The sequence below is a fragment of the Carcharhinus amblyrhynchos genome, unplaced genomic scaffold, assembly GCF_965287045.1.
Source record: "Carcharhinus amblyrhynchos unplaced genomic scaffold, sCarAmb.v2.hapA scaffold_385, whole genome shotgun sequence".
NCBI classification, from domain to species: domain Eukaryota; kingdom Metazoa; phylum Chordata; class Chondrichthyes; order Carcharhiniformes; family Carcharhinidae; genus Carcharhinus; species Carcharhinus amblyrhynchos.
In genome coordinates, this window is record NW_027650125.1 from 74,398 (window position 1) to 94,101 (window position 19,704).

At 45.6% G+C, this 19,704-nt stretch overlaps 1 protein-coding gene across 1 annotated transcript in view; it reads right to left on the reverse strand.

The window, feature by feature from the left end:
- Positions 1-19,704, reverse strand: part of LOC145339294 (latent-transforming growth factor beta-binding protein 4-like) — a gene marked incomplete at its 3' end in the record, with an annotated part of 103,507 nt that overhangs the window by 74,340 nt on the left and 9,463 nt on the right. Inside the window, exons 2-4 of the mRNA XM_080183717.1 lie at positions 14,288-14,509; positions 4,222-4,460; positions 1,862-1,964 (exon numbers count right to left, since the gene is read on the reverse strand). Coding sequence (XP_080039843.1) covers positions 1,862-1,964; positions 4,222-4,460; positions 14,288-14,509 — 564 coding nt within the window. The remainder of the gene's footprint in view (positions 1-1,861; positions 1,965-4,221; positions 4,461-14,287; positions 14,510-19,704) is intronic.

The window sequence follows — 19,704 nt, forward strand, 5'->3', positions numbered from 1 at the left end:
TGTACAGTTACACAGTGAGTGATCCTTACCCTGCTGAATAAACAGTGACTCTGTACAGTTACACAGTGAGTGATCCTTACCCTGCTGAATAAACAGTGACTCTGTACAGTTACACAGTGAGTGATCCTCACCCTGCTGAATAAACAGCGACTCTGTACAGTTACACAGTGAGTGATCCTTACCCTGCTGAATAAACAGTGACTCTGTACAGTTACACAGTGAGTGACCCTTACCCTACTGAATAAACGGTGACTCTGTACAGTTACACAGTGAGTGACCCTTACCCTGCTGAATAAACAGTGACTCTGTACAGTTACACAGTGAACGATTCTTACCCTGAATAAACAGCGACTCTGTACAGTTACACAGTGAGAGATCCTTACCCTGAATAAACAGCGACTCTGTACAGTTACACAGTGAGTGACCCTTACCCTGCTGAATAAACAGTGACTCTAAGTACTCAAATGCACTGACCCACATCCACACTCACTCACACACACACTGATATTCTTCTAAGTGTGACTGGGTATTGATGGGAAGTGAGAATTTCAGCTGAGGTGATATTGTTCCCTCGCTGAGTGATGTTGACTCTGCATTCCTACTTTGATCTGGATATCAGCTGAGCATGGGATGGTTAAGCACCACATCAGGCAAGCAATCAGTTCATAAACTGATCTATTATGTTGGCCACTATATCAACTCAGTGTTACGACAGAGAGATTAATCCCGTTTGCCTCACATAGTAACCTGCTATAATTATTTGGGAAGATGTTATCTGATTTTAATGAACATTTAGAGGTTCGTAAAGCTTCATAAAGGCCTGACACTCATTTTAAGTGAATAATAACCAGGAACTTTTACTAAACAAGTGACACATTAATTAAGGTATGGTTCAACTGAAATGCTGTTTGAATAATCCAAGGAACAAAATAGTTATAAGAGAATTTTAGTCACTTTCAAAGAAAATATACAATCAGGTCTGATAGCATTTGGAAGTATTGGAGTTCTTCAGTAGTTGTCTGCTATCTATATTTGATTTGGTAGTTTTCGCTGGTTAGATGGTGATTTATCTAAAGGGCTGTCTGAAGCAGACTGCTCCAGTTGGTCTAACTTCCCCTAACTGCTTCAGGTGTTCAGGCCCTGCTTCTGGTTCAACTCCGGGCTCAATCCCTGGTGGGACTGAACCCAAGGCAGTTCAATAGGCCGCACGGTAGTATGAGTGGCACAGTGGTTAGCATTGCTGCCTCACAGTGCCAGGGACCTGGGTTCGATTCCCAGCTTGGGTCACTGTCTGTGCGGAGTCTGCATGGGTTTTCTCCGGTGTTCCGGTTTCCCCTCTCATTCTGAAAGACGTGTTGGTTAGGGTGCATCGGCCATGTTAAATTCTCCCTGAGCGTACCTGAACGGGTGCCGGAGTGTGGCGATGAGGGGATTTTCACAGTAATTTCATTGCAGTGTTAATGGATGCCTACTTGTGACAGTAATAAATAACCTTTACTTTTCCTTTTTATAATCCCAATGGCCTATTAACATTCCTGTACTTAGATGGACCTGAGATTTTGACAACAGCAAATTCAAATCTGATAGGTTCCCTTTAGCTGAGTATTTTCTTTAAACTCATAGGCTAACAAAATGCAAAAACTTGCAGAGCCGGTTACCAAGGCAACCCTGATGCTTGCTGCTCAAAACAAATGTAACTGAGTGTCTGCGCGCACTCTGCGCTTTAACGCGCCCTGCGCGCACTCTGTTTTTAAAGAGACCACACATGGTTTTCTTTCACAATTCTTTTATACCTTTACAAACTCAGCTTCACAACAATAGTTTGAAGTCAGTGCCTAAAGATGGTGGAAGTGAGTCGTACCTGGAGTCACGGGGCACTCGATACATTCAGTCACTCCCCAGCCCACTCCACCTCCTCTGCAGCATCTTTCCACCGTACGGAGTCCAGCCAGCGGCAAGGAACACTGGAATGGGAAAAGAGAAAGAACTCCCAGTGGATGAGGCAGGAACGCAAGAAAGAAATTAAAAATAGAAGGTGCTGACAGTGTGCAGCAGGTCTGATGGGCCAGCTCACATTTCAGATCGATGACTTTTCACCAGGAGAATTTACTAAACTTTTTACATTGATTCACTCAGAAAGCTTCAACCCATTTCTCTGTCATTTCACTGGTGTGAAGGGCAGAGGCTGTAACAAGATCAGCAAATACGGCAGCGAGACCTGATTCCAGACACGAGGTGAACAAAGGAACGTACTTGTACTGGTTCAGGGAGGAATGTTGGCTCCGGGTCTTTCTGTTCCAGATTGAGGCCAAATTCCCCAGACCGACAGCTCTTGGTTTAACATCTCCTTTAGGAGAAAGGTTAACTGTTGCCACCCAGTGGATAATTCACCGTCAGTCACTGCACTGAGGCAGCGATGGAGACCAGAGGGTTTAAAATGGGTCTGTGGAATGGGTGGAATTTAATGCCTTCCTCACCAAAGGTTTGGTGACGGTGGGGTGGGGGCATTTAACTGGGCGGAAGGGTGCTGGGTGCCTCTAGCTGATTCAGTCTGGGCAGGGTGGCTTCCCAGCCATCATCTCAGGCCCGTAAGTGGGTAATAAAACAGTGATGGGGTACGATGCCATTCAGAGAAAACCAAAGCTATTCGGGGTTGCTTACTTGTGGGAACATTCCCGACATTTGAACAGTGATGATATTTTCTCAACTCCTGTGTGGCCAACATTCCAGGGTAGGACAATAAAAACAGTCGGAATTGTGGCAGGATCGACATTAACGACTGGGAGGACTTTCCTAAAAATCATTCAAAATAACAAACAACCTGTTCATCGACTTCTTCAAGCTTCAAGTCCCAAATTCTTAATGACAAAAGAGAAAGGGAACCAAATCTGGAACTCCAGATCCCATGGCAAGGACTGCAGCAAATCAAGGAGGTATTAGGGGTAAATAGGGATGGGTAATGAATGTTGGCCTAGCCAGTGACACCCACATCCCCTGCTTTGTGGTCCATCCTGCTCCAGGTGCCCGTAAAACTCTGGATCGAGAATCAGTCTGTCAAAAGACATTGAATCAATAACAGAAACTTGGGATTCAGAGTAAACATTGTTCTCAAATGGAGTGACAGCCAATAATGACTCTGACTGCAAAGCATTATGGGTTTCTGGGCATGTGAAAGATGCTATATAAATGCAAACCTTCCTTCCTTTATAGCCCTGGTATTTAGTCCAATATTTATTGTAAAATATCTCTACGTCAGAACCCTGCCCCAAGACTGTCTCTTACCTTCGGCACTCTGTCTGTTTTGCCCACCCAGGGACTGAAGATCTTATTTATTGGAAATATCTCCAAGTGCTGAAGTTTATTTGTTAGTGTCACAGGTGGGGTTACACTAACACTGCGATGAAGCTACTGTGAAAATTCCCCCGGTCGCCACACTCTGGCACCTGTTCGGATACACTGAGGGAGAATTTAGTATGGCTAATCCACCCTAACCAGCATGTCTTTCAGACTGTGGGAGGAAAGCGGAGCATCCAGAAGAAACCCACACAGACATGGGGAGAACATGTAAACTCTGCACAGACAGTGACCCAAGCCCGGAATCAAAGCGGGGTCCCTGGCGCTGTGAGGCAGCAGTGCTAACCACTGCCACCGTACTGCCCCACCTTCACCACCAATTCATTGAGATTGTTGTTATGTTTTGCACACAGCAAGATCCCAACAAAGAGTAATCAGGTGAATGGGCAGTTAATCTGTGATGTATGATGTTGATTGAGTGAGGAATGTTAACGAGGGAGATTGCACTGTGTCTCTCTCAACACAACAAGGAGGTCCTTTGTACCTGCCTGAATGCGACAACAATCTCGGCTCTCAATCGACAAATGGGACAGTTGACAACGTAACACCTCAAACACAATATTATTCCTGTCTCAGAGTTAGGGAGCCAATGTGCATCGGGCAAACTCTTAATCCATCTCCTTGCTTGCTCCAAAAAAACAATTCAAATTCAAACTGAATCCAATTCATGGTCACAAACTAGATCCAAGCTGACAAGAAAAGCCATTGCATCTGATTCCAGACTTGATCCTGAACTTGATCTTAGCCAAAAGGCTGAGAAGTGATCCCTTGATACTGCACTGTGGGACCAGCTTAGAGCAGAGATTAACATTTCTACGCACAACACATGACGCTGGTCCATGCTGACACCACACTCTGATTTCCTACCTGGCCATTGGTGATTTCTGTGAAGCAATAGCCAAAGGCAGACTCTGTATCCAATCGGGGAGTAGCTGTGAGAGGTCCCCGTCGCTCTGGCTGTGTCCTCTGCGGGGGTGGTTGGTTGGTGTCCAGTTGGGCGGAATTGGTGTGCGTTTCTTCACCCACCTGGGTCACCTGATGAACCTTGATGGAAACTTCAGGAGGGTGATGGACTCGGAGATTAACGATGGAGGGAATCTGCTGACCTGCTGGAATTACCACAGTGTTTACAGTTAGAGATCATCGGCCAATGGGGATGTGGAGCCACAGGTTACCATCCAATGGGGAACTGGAGCTAAAAATTGCCTTCAATGTGGGAGGGAAGAGGCATTTCTCCCTCAACCAATGGGTTCTGAGGACAATTTCAGCACTCTTATTGGGATCAGTTAGATCAAGACACGTTATGGAACCACCTGTGGCAATGACCCACACCAGCGCAGACACCCACCATGTAACTGTGCACTCAACTGGCCATCTACAATTGTCCTCATGATTAGAAACATTGTTCTTTTCCCAACAGGCGAGAGACACAAGGGAATTTGTTAAAGCTTTCTCTACACACAAGCCCTTCTGGATTCAAGACTTTAACAGAAAGATGAAACACTTAAATAAGTGTAATTTCCATTTTTGTAGCACCTTTAATGTAAAGAAACGTTCCAAGGCACTTCACAGAAATGTAATCTGAGAAAACCCAACCCTGAGGCAAGGAAGGAGATACTGAGGATAGATATATACTAATATATACTCTTGATCAAGAGCTGAATTGAAAGAAGAGAGTCAAAAAGAGGAGTAGGAAATGGAGAGATTTACAAAGGTGAATTGCAGAGCTTCGGGCTAATGCAGGGCTGAACTAAATGGTCAAATGCACAAGAGGCAAGAGGAATGTGGGTAGGGCTTTGCAAGGCTGGAAGAGGTTAGCGAGATACAGGGAGTGTGGGGCCTTGAAGAAATATAATCTCCAATTATTTATGAGGGCTGTTACTGTTTTTAGTGGAGCATAAAACCATTTCAGTCTGTTTCTAACAACCTACTTGCAAAGCATTTTCAAATATGTACAACGCTATCACAATTCCCCCGTCACATCAGCTGTGAGCTGAAACAATGGTTCCCATTGTGACCTGGTGAAAATTAAATACTCTGGGACAAGATTAACATTCTGACTGGCCAAACATTAAAAACATTAAAACATCAATAAATTGGTTTATTAAATGGTTCTTGTTCAAAGTTATTGTGCCTGGAATCAAGTCATTGTGAGCTCACTTTGAGGAACTTCATTAAGTGCCTGGCAATCTCTCTCTGGCCAGTTAATCACAGTAACTAAACTGTTTAAAATGATCAGTTCAGACCCTTCCTTTGAGTCCCACTTTCTATAACGTGTGCTCGTTACATCAATAAGCTTTTTACTAAATATATACATCCTTTTCTTTCAACAAATTTTAACTAACTGAATGAACCTCTAGGTAATCATGGAGAGCAAGTCTGTTCCCTTGGGCAATTGTAGTCCACACTTTGTCACCCCCCCGCCCTCTTCAGTGCAGTCAAGGCGAGGCGATGACCTATTGGTATTACTGCTCGACTATTCATCCAGAAACTCAGCTAATGTTCTGCGGACCCAGGTTCGAATCCCGCCACGGCAGATGGTGGAATTTGAATTCAATAAAAAATATCAGGAATTAAGAATCTACTGATGATCATGTAACCATTGTCGGAAAAACCCATCCGGTTCGCTAATATTCTTTAGGGAAGGAAATCTGCCGTCCTTACCCGGTCTGGCCTACATGTGACTCCAGAGCCACAGCAATGTGGTTGACTCTCAACTGCCCTCCAAGGGCAACTAGGGATGGGCAATAAATGCTGGCTGACCAGTGATGCCCAGGTTCCACGAATGATGAAAAGAACTTCTCACAGAACTCATCTAAATCTCCACCGACCACAGAACATTCTAGGCTTGTTCTAGACTATAGCCTTTCAAAAATTCACCCAAGTGCAAAACTTCCCAGAGGTTGATTGAATACGCTGTAATTAAACTGAATCTCAAACCAACCTCTTCCATTGAAATGAAACTACTTTCATTCGATTCCAATAGCAGAAAAATCCCCCAGCTCGCTTCAACATGACGTCTCTCGCTGGGGTACAATTCCAATTCAACTGGGAGGCCTCACCCAGGTTCACATGCTGGATGTGTGAGCTCAGGAGGTGAGTGTTGGCAGGCAGTGCGCATGCGGAGGCCTCACAGACTATCCTTAGTCACAAACTCGCTCCAGAACTCAATGGATTATCATAGAGTCATAGAGGTTTATAGCACGGAAACAGGCCCTTCGGCCCAACTTGTCCATGCTGCCCTTTCTTGTAACCCCTAAGCTAATCCCAATTGCCTGCATTTTGCCCATATCTCTCTATACTCATCTTACCCATGTAACTGTCCAAACTCTTTTTAAAAGACAAAATTGTACCCGCCTCTACCACTACCTCTGGCAGTTTGTTCCAGACACTCACCACCCTCTGTGTGAAAAAATTGCTGCCCTGAACCCTTTTGTATTTCTCCCCTCTCACCTTAAACCTATGCCCTCTGGTTTCAGACTCTCCTTTGGGAGAAGATGTTGACTATCTAGCTGATCATTATTTTATAAACCTCTATAAGATCACCCCTCAGCCTCCTAGGTTCCAGGGAAAATAGTCCCAGTCTATCCAGCCTTTCCTTAAAGCTCAAACCATCAAGTCCTGGAAGCATCCTAGTAAATCTTTTCTGCACTCTTTCTAGTTTAATAATATCCTTTCTATATTAGGGTGACCAGAACTGTGCACAGTATTCCAAGTGTGTCCTTACCAATGTCTTGTACAACTTCAACAAGACGTCCCAACTCCTGTATTCAATGTTCTGACCAATGAAACCAAGCATGCTGAATGCCTTCTTCACCATTCTGTCCACCTATGACTCCACTTTCAAGGAGCTATGAACCTGTACCACTAGACCTCTGTTCTATAACTCTCCCCAACACTCTTCCATTAACTGAGTAAGTCCTGCCCTGGTTCAATCGACCAAAATGCATCACCTCACATTTGTCTAAATTAAACTCCATCTGCCATTTGTCAGCCTACTGGCCCAAATGATCAAGATCCCATTGCAATTGGAGATAACTTTCTTCACTGTCTACTATGCCACCAATATTGATGTCATCTGCAAAATTATTAACCATTACTAAAAACCATGTGGTAAAAATTACTAAACCACTAATATAAATGACAAATAACAGTGGACCCAGCACAGATCCCTGAGGCACACCACTGGTCACAACCTCCAGTTTGAAAAACAACTCTCTACAACCACCCTCTGTCATCAAGCCAATTTTGTATCCATTTGGCTACCTCACTCTGGATCCAGTGAGATTTAATCTTGTGCAACAACCTACCATGCGGTACCTTGTCAAAGGCCTTGCTAAAGTCCATTTAAACAACATCAACTGCACTGCCCTCGTCTACCTTCTTGGTTACCCCTTCAAAAAATTTGATCAAATTTGTGAGATATGATTTTCCACTCACAAAGCCATGCTGACTGTCCCTAATCAGTCCTTGTGTCTCTAAATACCTTCTGACAACCTACCTACTACAGATGTGGGGCTCACTGGTCTGTAGTTTCCAGGCTTTCCCCTGCAGCCCTTTTTAAACAAAGGCACATTTGCCACTCTCCAATCTTCAGGCACCTCACCTGTGACTATCGATGATTCAAATACCTCTGCTAGGGGACCCACAATTTCCTCCTAGCCTCCCACAATGTCCTGGGATACACTTCATCAGGTCTTGGGGATTTATCTACCTTGATGAGCTTTAAGGCTTCCAGCACCTCCTTCTCTGTAATATGTACACTCCTTAAGACATCGCTATTTATTTCCCCCAGTTCCCTAACATCCATGCTTTTCTTCACAGTGAGATTATGATAGGAGTTGGAACCCTGGCTGATATTTCTCCAGGGACCATAAGGTGGTCAGCTTAGTTAAGATTAAACACAAATGCCGGAATTTTACCGTCTCACCCTCTGAGGCTCGTAAGATCCCGCCCAAGGCCAAGTGAAAATGCCGTTCTGTGAACTGCGCCCACCCGCATTCCAGGGCAGAGGTGGCAGTAAAATTCCGGCCAGAATGATGAAAGTTTATTTATTATTGTCACAAGGAAGCTTACATTAACGCTGCAATGAAGTTACTGTGAAAATCCCATAGTCGCCACACTCTGGGGCCTGTTCGGATACACTGAGGGAGAATTTATGCATGGCCAATGCACCCTAACCAGCACAGCTCTCGGACCGTGGGAGGGAACTGGAGCACCCGGAGGAAACCCACGCAGGGAGAATGTGCCAACTCTGCATAGATAGTGACCCAAGCCGGGAATCGAACCCTGGTCCCTGGCGCTGTGAGGCAGTGGCACTAACCACTGTGTCACTGTGACACCCAGGAAATAACCAACAATATAGAATCATAGAAACCCTACAGTACAGAAAGAGGCCATTTGGCCCATTGAGTCTGCATCGATCACAGTCCCACCCAGGCCTCACTCCCATATCCCTATATATTTTACCCACTAATCCCTCTAACTTACATATCTCAGGACACTAAGGGGCAAGTTTAGCACGGTCAATCAACCTAACCCGCACATTTTGGACTGTGGGAGAAAACCAGAGCGCCCGGAGAAACCCATGGAGACATGAGGAGAATGTGCAAACTCCACACAGTGACCCAAGCCGGGAATCAAACCCAGGTCCCTGGAGCTGTGAAGCAGCAGTGCTAACCACTGTTCTACCGTGCCGCTCCCCACTGTACACTATATTAACTATTCTTTCAACATGCCCTTCTGTCTTCAATCACTTATCTACATTTACACTGAGGTCTATCTGTTCCTGCACCTCCATTGGAGTTTCTCGCTTTATTTTATCTGTCTCAATAGTCTTCCTGCCAAAATGCATTATAAGAACATAAGAACTAGGAGCAGGAGTCGGCCATCTGGCCCCTCGAGCCTGCTCCACCATTCAATAAGATCATGGCTGATCTTTTCGTGGACTCAGCTCCACTCACCCGCCCGCTCACCATAACCCTTAATTCCTTTACTGTTCAAAAATCTATCTATCCTTGCCTTAAAAACATTCAACAAGATAGCTTCAACTGCTTCACTGGGCAGGGAATTCTACAGATTCACCATTCTTTGTGTGAAGAAGTTCCTCCTCAACTCAGTCCTAAATCTGCTTCCCCGTTATTTTGAGGCCATGCCCCCTAGTTCTAGTTTCACCCGCCAGTGGAAACAATTTCCCTGCTTCTATCTTATCTATTCCCTTCATCATCTTATATGTTTCTATAAGATCTCCCCTCATTCTTCTGAATTCCAATAAGTATAGCACAGTTTACTCAATCTCTCCTCATAAGCCAACCCTCTCAACTCTGGAATCAACCTAGTGAATCTCCTCTGCACCCCCTCCAGTGCCAGTATATCCTTTCTCAAGTAAGGATACCAAAACTGTACACAGTATTCCAGGTGTGGCCTCACCAGCACCTTATACAGCTACAACATAACCTCACTGTTTTTAAACTCCATCCCTCTAGCAATAGAACGTAGAACATTACGAAATCAATCTAAAGCCCATCTAACCTACACTATTCCAATATCATCCATATGTTTATCCAATGACCATTTAAATGCCCTTAATGTTAGTGAGTCCACTACTGTTGTAGCCAGGGCATTCCACACCCTTACTACCCTCTGAGTAAAGAATCTACCTCGAACACCTGTCCTATATCTATCACCCCTCAATTTAAAGCTATGCCCCCTCGTGCTAGCCATCACCAACCGAGGAAAAAGCTTCTCACTGTCCACCCTATCCAATCCTCTGATCATCTTGTATGTCTCTATTAAGTCGTCTCTTAACCTTCTTCTTTCTAACAAAAACAATCTCAAGTCCCTCAGCCTTTCCTCATAAGACCTTCCCACCATACCAGGCAACATCCTGGTAAACCTCCTCCGCAGTCTTTCCAATGCTTCCGCATCCTTCTTATAATGCGGCAACCAGAACTGTACACAATATTCCAAGTGCGGCCGCACCAGAGTTTTGTACAGTTGCAACATGACCTCATGGCTCCGAAATTCAATCCCTCTACCAATAAAAGCTAACACACCGTATGCCTTCTTAACAACCTTATCAACCTGGGTGCCAACTTTCAGGGATCTACGCACATGTACACTGACATCTCTCTGCTCGTCAACACTACCAAGTATCTCATTAGCCTAGTACTCTGTATTCCTGTTACTCCTTCCAAAGTGAAAATCCTCACACTTTTCCATATTAAACTCCATTTGCCACCTCTCAGCCCAGCTCTGCAGCTTATCTATGTCCCTCTAACCTGCAACATCCTTACGCACTGTCCACAACTCCATTGACTTTAGTGTCATCAATAATTATAAAATAATTGAATTGCTGCGTGATCTGGCATTCTGTGGATTATTGTGACGCTGTACCAATTTCATTCTCTAACTTCATTCTATTCCCTTACAATTATTTTGCTATTTAATATTTTTCCTCTTTGTAATTTCCTCTTGGAACCTGTGACTTATTCAGTTTCCATTGCCATTCATGGTCACAAGTTCCCAGTCAGGAATATATTTACTGCATATCTCTAACCTTCACTCTCTCCTGCTCAAGGCAGCCACACCTCTTTATTTGGATATCACCAAACTTGGATGACTTTCTCTACATGGTCGTACCTAAATTTTGAACAAGGTCCCTGATATTTCCAACTCAGGAGCCATCGACTTTCTCCCAATTTTTGTTGTTCAGTCGCTGGGCCACTGAATCCCTTTAAAACACAGGCCTTAAAACAATGCTCCAGCACGGCACTTTATCACACATCATTTGACAAAGAACAAAGAACAACACAGCATGGGAAACAGGCCCTTCAGCCCAATGAGCCCGCGCCGCCATCTTAATAAAGCATTCTCCTACACCTACTCTGACCCGCGTGTACGCGTAAGGTACCCCCATTGGAAACCAGGTTCAGGGGAGAATAATTTAGGGACAATTTGTTACACCAATCAGCCTAAGAGCACATCTTTGGGTGTGGGAGGAAACTGGAGCACCCAAGGAAACTCATGCATCCACAGGGAGAATGCGCAAACTCCCACAGACACTGGCCCAAATCCATGTATCTGCACAGCTAGCAGTGATAGTCACTGAGCTGTTGTGGTGCCCATCTGCTGGTCCAGGTTTAAGCACACACAAACGACGCGAAGTACTAGGCCACTCTCGAAACATCCAAGAGCAGCCTACGCACGACCCACCGTGTGCATGTCCCTCGTTAGACAACAAGGTGGACCGACGCACCTGCGGAGTAAAAGAGACAAAACTATTGGATTCACATTCATCTTTTGGTCTATTTCTTTGTCAACAATTTAGACAAAGAATTCAATTAAATTAGTCAGGCTTGTCCTGCCTTTTATAAACCTGAGCTGACTCTCGCCAATTGAGCTCCAAATTCACACTAGCACTGTGATAAATGACAGCCTTTCAACAGTTTCTTCATAATCAATAGGAAATGAAAAATAAAACTGAAGTGTTGGAAATTTACAACTCGTTATCTGGACAATAAACCCAGCTTCTGGGAGAATGGACGGTGAATGGGTTTGATACCAAGTATCCCAGACTCTGTCCAGACATTTCAACCCCACCCACACCGAGTCCCATTCCCAAATCCCAGTCTCAGACTCCCACAACTTCCCTCTGATATTAAAATATACAAACAAAAGGGAAATAAACACAATTTGATTTAAAGTCACGGTGATTTTGTCCTGAAATGTTCGGGGCAGTGACCAGGAGATCAATCATTCATTCCGGAAGAATGGGAAAATCTCAGTACCCCAGAAATTCATTCCAAAATAACAAGAATTGTGAATAAACCACAAAAGACAGCTCAGTTCTGAACTAAGCATGTTAAATAAGGATGGCACAGTGATTAGCACTGCCGCCTCACAGCGCCAGAGACCCGAGTTCAATTCCTGGGTCACTGTCTGTACGGAGCCTGCACATTATCACTGTCTCTGCGTGGGTTTCCTCTGGGTGCTCCAGTTTCCTTCCACAGGTTAGGTGCACATGCTAAATTCTCCCTCAATGTACCCAAACAGACACCGGCGACTAGGGGATTTTCACTGTAACTTCATTGCAGTGTTAATGTAAGCCTACTTGTGACACATAAATAAACTCTAAAAAAATTCTAAACTCTATTGTAAAACCAGGGAGGCAGTGGCACAGTCGTATTGTCACTGGATTAGTAATTCAGAGGCCCAGGGTAATGTTCTAGGGACCTAGCTCCAAATTAGATGTTGAAATTTGAATTCAGTAAATATCTGGAATTAAGAATCTACTGATGACCATAAAACCATTGCTGATTGTTGGAAAAACCCATCTGGTTCACTGATGTCCTTTAGGGATAAACATAAGACAAAGGAGCAGAGTTAGGCCATTCAGCCCATCGAGTCTGTTCCACCATTCAATCATGGCTGATACTTTTCTCATCCCCATAACCCCTGATCCCCTTATTGATCAAGAACCTACCTATCTCTGTCTTAAAGTCTGTCTTCTCTGTCTTCTGGTCGCCTCATTACAGGCGGGACGTGGAAGCTATTGAGAGGGTGCAGAGGAGATTTACAAGGATGTTGCCTGGATTGGGTGGATGCCATATGAGGATAGGTTGAGGGAGTTCGGTCTTTTCTCCTTGGAGAGACGAAGGATGAGAGGTGACCTGATAGAGGTGTATTAGATGTTGAGAGGTATAGATAGGGTAGATTCTCAGAGGCTTTTTCCCAGGGCTGAAATGGTCGCTACGAGAGGACACTGATTTAAGGTGCTGGGGAGTAGGTACCGAGGAGATGGCAGGGGTAAGTTTTTTGCTCAGAGGGTGGTGAGTGAGTGGAATCGGCTGCCGTCGGTGGTGGTGGAAGCAAATTCGATAGGGTCTTTGAAGAGACTTCTGGATGAGTACATGGGACTTAATAGGATTGAGGGTTATAGGTAAGCCTAGTAGGTAGCGATGTGATCGGCACAACTTGTGGGCCAAAGGGCCTGTTTGTAGTTTTTCTATGTTCTAAAGACACTCAATGACCCAGTCTCCACAGTCTCTATGGAAATAAGTTCCATAGATTCATTGGGAAATCTGCCATCCTTTCCCGGTCTGGCCTACACGAAACTCCAGAGCCACAGCAATGTGGTTGCCTCTCGTTGACTCTCAGAAATGGCCGAACAAGCCATTTCATTCAAGGGCAATTAGGGATGGACAACAAATGCTGCCAGCGACGCCCACATCCCATGAAAGAATCTTAACAATATATCGGGGTGAGTACAGCAGGGAGAATCAGCTTTGGAGTCAATGAGTCTGACCCACGGAAAGATCCAGAACTTTCAGTGAATTGTTTCAGTTACCAGGAAGTCAGGAGCTTGATCTCGATGTGTTAGATCATCGCACCCTGTATGGAATCTGCTCACGCTGCTTTTACCATCTTCAGGTTCTCCCCGATACACTCACTTTTCAAAATTCTTTCATGGGAAGTGGGTGTCGCTGGCTGGGCCAGCATTTATTGCCCATCCCTAATTGCCCTTGAAAGAAGTAGTTGCTCCCCCACTTCAGAGGGCAGTTGAGAGTCAACTACATTGCTGTGGCTCTGGAGTCTCATGTAGGCCAGACCAGGAAAGGACGGCAGATTTCCTGGTGAACCTGTGGAACTCTTTGCCACAGAGGGCAGTGGAGGCCAGTTCACGGAGTGTCTTTCAGACAGAGATGGATCGGTTCTTGATCAGGTTCAGCCCACCAAGGGAACCTGTGAGCATTGTATTAAAATAGAAACAGTTGAAACAGCAGGGAATGGGATGTTGGTGTGATGGGCATCAGGGCATAGGCAATATTATTTCCAGTCTTATTTTATGCTAGAGTTTGGATCTAACAAATAACAACAAAGGATTGCTGCAGAAAATGAAACAACAGTTTGTGTTGGGAGGAATTCCTCTTACTTTGGTTTGGAATTTGCTGGTTGGACAGAGGGAGAGTGTACACGGTTTCCACCTTCGCGTGGGAATCTGAGCCTGGATCTCCTGTGGGTAAACTGGCGCCAACCTGACTGCCAGCAGATGGAGAGGGGATCTGACAGAACTTTCCAGTGAATCCTGAGGGGCAGAGGCAACGATCCTTTCGTACGCACACACCTCCATTCTGGCATTGAAGCAAACAGAGAACTGGAAGAAAAGAAGCCAAGCATTAGAAACAGGTTAACTCCATCAGGAACAATCCAACCACACTGAGATTATATCCCCCTGGAAGCTGCTGACTCTTTGCTCAACAGAAACTGGTGAATCTCCAGTCCTCCACTCAAGGAGGGAGGGCACGGTGGCACAGTGGTTAGCACGACCGCCTCACAGAGCCAGGGACCCGGGTTCAATTCTGCCCTTGGGTGACTGTCTATGTGGAGTCTGTACATTCTCCCCGTGTCTGCGTGGGTTTCCTCCAGGTGGTCTGGTTTCCTCCCACAGTTCAGAGATGTGCTGGGTTTGGTGGATTGGCCATGCTAAATGTGTGAGGCTATGGAGAGAGGACCGGCTCAGAGAGTCAGTGCAGGCTTAATGGGCTGAATGGCCTGCTCGGGCACGTAGGGATTGTATTGTTCTATGGAAGCCTGTGTTACACACAGGAACAGGAGGAGGTCATTCAGCCCCTCGAGTCTCTTCTGTCATTCAGTGAGATCATGGTGAACTGTGACCTAACTCCATAACTGTTAATAACTTTGGTTAATAAAAACCTATCAATCTCAGATGTAAAATTCACAATTGACCCAGCATCAAGTGTGAGAGTTCAAACTCAAAAATGTCCTGCAGAGATGGAAACATTCTTTAACCTGGCTCCTAAAACACTCGCTCTGTTCTTTTTTAGACTGTGGCCCCCTAGGCCCAGACTCCTCAACCAATGCAAACCCTTTCTCTATCCAGCCCCATCTGTTCCCCATAGTGTGACTGCCACACTCCCAATAACTTGCACCCACCCCCTGCTCAATACCCGGGGGTCTAGCTCTTAGCCACAATGAACACTCAGAGAATTAGGGACAGGTGAAAAGGGCAAACATTATTGCAAATTCATACGCTCAGGAAATACTTTAATCAAAAAACACTTTTGTTCTATTACAGCCTGAACTGGATTAGAAGCAAGGTCTAGGTGGAGGGATGAGAGTGTAGGAACCCCACACAATGCGGAGAACGATGCAGGAGCCAGGCACAGGTGGGGGGTATAGAATTTCTGCAGTTTAAATGAAGGAGACTCTGTCGGAAAGCTGATATTTAACAGATGCTGCAGAGATTATGAGAGGGAACAGTCACACCATGATTTTAAATTCTCTAATACACTCGGACAGATATATATTTAATATGTAGCGAGTGTAAGCTGATAGAAAGCAGGGGAACAGTAAAATGGCAATAACTCAGTCAATCACACACTAAACAATCCCCATTTCCACTGCCAGTAAAACCTCTTGTATTCAGTTCAGGCAGCTTCCAGTCCGGCTCTGGCTTGGGACCCTGAACTCAAAACAACTCCAAACGGCTGAGCAAAGTGGTGCTAAATGGAGAATTATATCAGCAAAGCTACAAGGCACCAGGTGTGAGAAGAGAAAGTCTACAAGATAATTAAAGTAGGAGACAATATCCCAATAGTGGAGTGAGGCAGACTGATAAAGCAGCAAAGAATTCTCCACAACATTCCAACCTGAGGCAATTACACATCATACTGCCACACAACATAACTCCAATCTCAACTCCCAAATGATGGTTCTCCAATTCTGTGCTGTCCCTGTCCTGGGAGTGTTTGATGGGAGGACAGTGTAGAGGGAGCTTTACTCTGTATCTAACCCCGTGCTGTACCTGTCCTGGGAGTGTTTGATGGGGGTACAGTGTAGAGGGAGCTTTACTCTGTATCTAACCCTGTGCTGTACCTGTCCTGGGACTGTTTGATGGGGACAGTGTAGAGGGAACTTTACTCTTAAAAGTTGAAAGTTTATTTATCAGTGTCACAAGTAGGCTTACACTAACACTGCAATGAAGTTACTATGAAGATCCCTTAGCCGCAACTCTCTGGAGCCTGTTCAGGTACACTGAGGGGGAATTTAGCATGGCCAATCCACCTAACCGCACATTTGAATTGTGGGAGGAAATTGGTGGACCCTGAGGGAACCCACACAGAAATGGGGGGAATGTGCAGACTCTGCACACACAGTGACCCAAGCCGGGAATCGTATCTGGGTGCCTGGCGCTGTGAGGCAGAGTGCTAACCACTGTGCCACCGTCACACCCCCATCTCTCTATCTAACCCCGTGCTGTACCTGTCCTGGAGTGTTTGATGGGGACAGAGTAGAGGGAGCTTTACTCTGTATCTAACCCTGTGCTGTACCTATCCTGGGAAAGTTTGATGGGGACAGTATAGAGGGAACGTTACTCTGCATCTAACCCTGTGCTGCACCTGTCCTGGAAGCGTTTGATGGGATGTGGTAGAGATTTGGAATTTCCCATTAGTTTCCAGCTTTGTAATCTTGGTATTGGGTCCAGCAATATTTGAATTCCACAGCACAAAGAACAGGTAACAGCACAGGGTTAGATACACTGCCCCCCATCAAAACCTCCCAGGACAGGTATAGAATGGGGTTAGATAGCGAGTAAAGCTCCCTCTACACTGTCCCCCATCAAACACTCCCAGGACAGGTACAGCACGGGGTTAGATACAGAGTAAAGCTCCCTCTACACTGTCCCCCCATCAAACACTCCCAGGACAGGTACAGCATGGGGTTAGATACAGAGTAAAGCTCCCTCTACACTGTCCCCCATCAAACACTCCCAGGACAGGTACAGCACGGGGTTGGATACAGAGTAAAGCTCCCTCTACACTGTCCCCCCATCAAACACTCCCAGGACTGGTACAGCACGGGGTTAGATACAGAGTAAAGCTCCCTCTACACTGTCCCCCCATCAAACACTCCCAGGACTGGTACAGCACGGGGTTAGATACAGAGTAAAGCTCCCTCTACACTGTCCCCCCATCAAACACTCCCAGGACAGGTACAGCACAGGGTTAGATACAGAGTAAAGCTCCCTCTACACTGTCCCCCATCAAACACTCCCAGGACAGGTACAGCACGGGGTTGGATACAGAGTAAAGCTCCCTCTACACTGTCCCCCCATCAAACACTCCCAGGACTGGTACAGCACGGGGTTAGATACAGAGTAAAGCTCCCTCTACACTGTCCCCCCATCAAACACTCCCAGGACAGGTACAGCACGGGGTTGGATACAGAGTAAAGCTCCCTCTACACTGTCCCCCCATCAAACACTCCCAGGACAGGTACAGCATGGGGTTAGATACAGAGTAAAGCTCCCTCTACACTGTCCCCCATCAAACACTCCCAGGACAGGTACAGCATGGGGTTAGATACAGAGTAAAGCTCCCTCTACACTGTCCCCCATCAAACACTCCCAGGACAGGTACAGCACGGGGTTGGATACAGAGTAAAGCTCCCTCTACACTGTCCCCCCATCAAACACTCCCAGGACAGGTACAGCACGGGGTTAGATACAGAGTAAAGCTCCCTCTACACTGTCCCCCCATCAAACACTCCCAGGACTGGTACAGCACGGGGTTAGATACAGAGTAAAGCTCCCTCTACACTGTCCCCCCATCAAACACTCCCAAGACAGGTACATCACAGGGTTAGATACAGAGTAAAGCTCCCTCTACACTGTCCCCCCATCAAACACTCCCAGGACAGGTACAGCACGGGGTTAGATACAGAGTAAAGCTCCCTCTACACTGTCCCCCCATCAAACACTCCCAGGACTGGTACAGCACGGGGTTAGATACAGAGTAAAGCTCCCTCTACACTGTCCCCCCATCAAACACTCCCAAGACAGGTACATCACAGGGTTAGATACAGAGTAAAGCTCCCTCTACACTGTCCCCCCATCAAACACTCCCAGGACAGGTACAGCACGGGGTTAGATACAGAGTAAAGCTCCCTCTACACTGTCCCCCATCAAACACTCCCAGGACAGGTACAGCACGGGGTTAGATACAGAGTAAAGCTCCCTCTACACTGTCCCCCCATCAAACACTCCACAGCACTATGAAGAAGTGAAAAGCCTCTCAATTCAGTAACTAAATGCATAATAATTACCGTAATTAATGCAGGGATGAAAGTTATAATTATGAAGTTAAGCTTGAAAAGCTGAAGGTTAAGTGAACATCTAATGGAAGGTTTCTGAATGAGAAAGTATTCTCTGAGGGTTCATTGTGAAAGATGATTGTTGAATGGGTGTGAAGGAGAACAGACTGAGCCTTATCACTCCCGGAACAGAGGGCAAGTTCGAATTTTCTTCACGCAGGAAATGCTTATCGAGAATATCGAGCTATCATTCTGAGGAGAATGAAATAAGTGTTTGAAAAGGAAGAACATAAAGGAACAGGGTAATGGAATGTAAAAGAGCTGCAATGTGGCAGCACTGGGCTCAGGACAATGGAGTCTTTCTGTGCTGTAAAGGGAGCAAACTCCTTGATCATCTGCAGTGGTGGGAACTGGAATTTGAGGTCCAAACATTCAGACTACTTGCTGCGTGCTTTAGGACTGAGGCAGTTTGTGAGGCGAGGTTTGGGAGATTGTTTTTGTAAGTGCTTGCTGCCATGAGAACATGAAGTGTTGTAATTTGGGAAGAATGCATTAAATTGTGATTAATTGCAGGAAATGGAATCAGGGCTCAGTGCTGCAAGCAGGCATTTTAAACCCGGGGAATTTTTAAATCATAACCCTGACAAGCCACACATCCTTATAAATGATTATATGATTTGAAAACTAGAATACACGACTCTCTCTCTCAGGTGACTACAACTGCAATGGTTCCTGCAGTATTTCCAAATCTGAACACTGCTATTTCCTTGACATATTGGAGTAGAATTAGACCATTCGGCCCATTGAGTCTGTTCCACCATTCGATCATGGCTGGTATGTTTCTCATTGTCCTGCCTTTTCCCCCGTAACCCTTGATCCCTTTACCAATCCATGACCAATCTATGTCTTTAATATCTGGCCTCCACAGCCTTCTGTGGCAATGAATTCCACAGATTCACCACCCTTTGGCATGTGGCCAAACACAGAAAATGCTGGAAAACCTCAGCAGGTCTCACATCCTCTGTGGAGAGAGAATAGAGGCAATGCTTTGAGTCTGGATGATCCTTTGTCAGGGTTCTCGATTAGAGGGCTTTGAGTGAGAATGTCCCTTGACTAATTCCACAAGCTCCTCGAAAGGTTTGGAGTTGGGGGCATCTGGAGAAGTCAGGCTTCCTTATCAGGCTAAAGGTCAGACCCCACACAATGTCAATAGGATTACCCCCTGCTTCTCTCCCA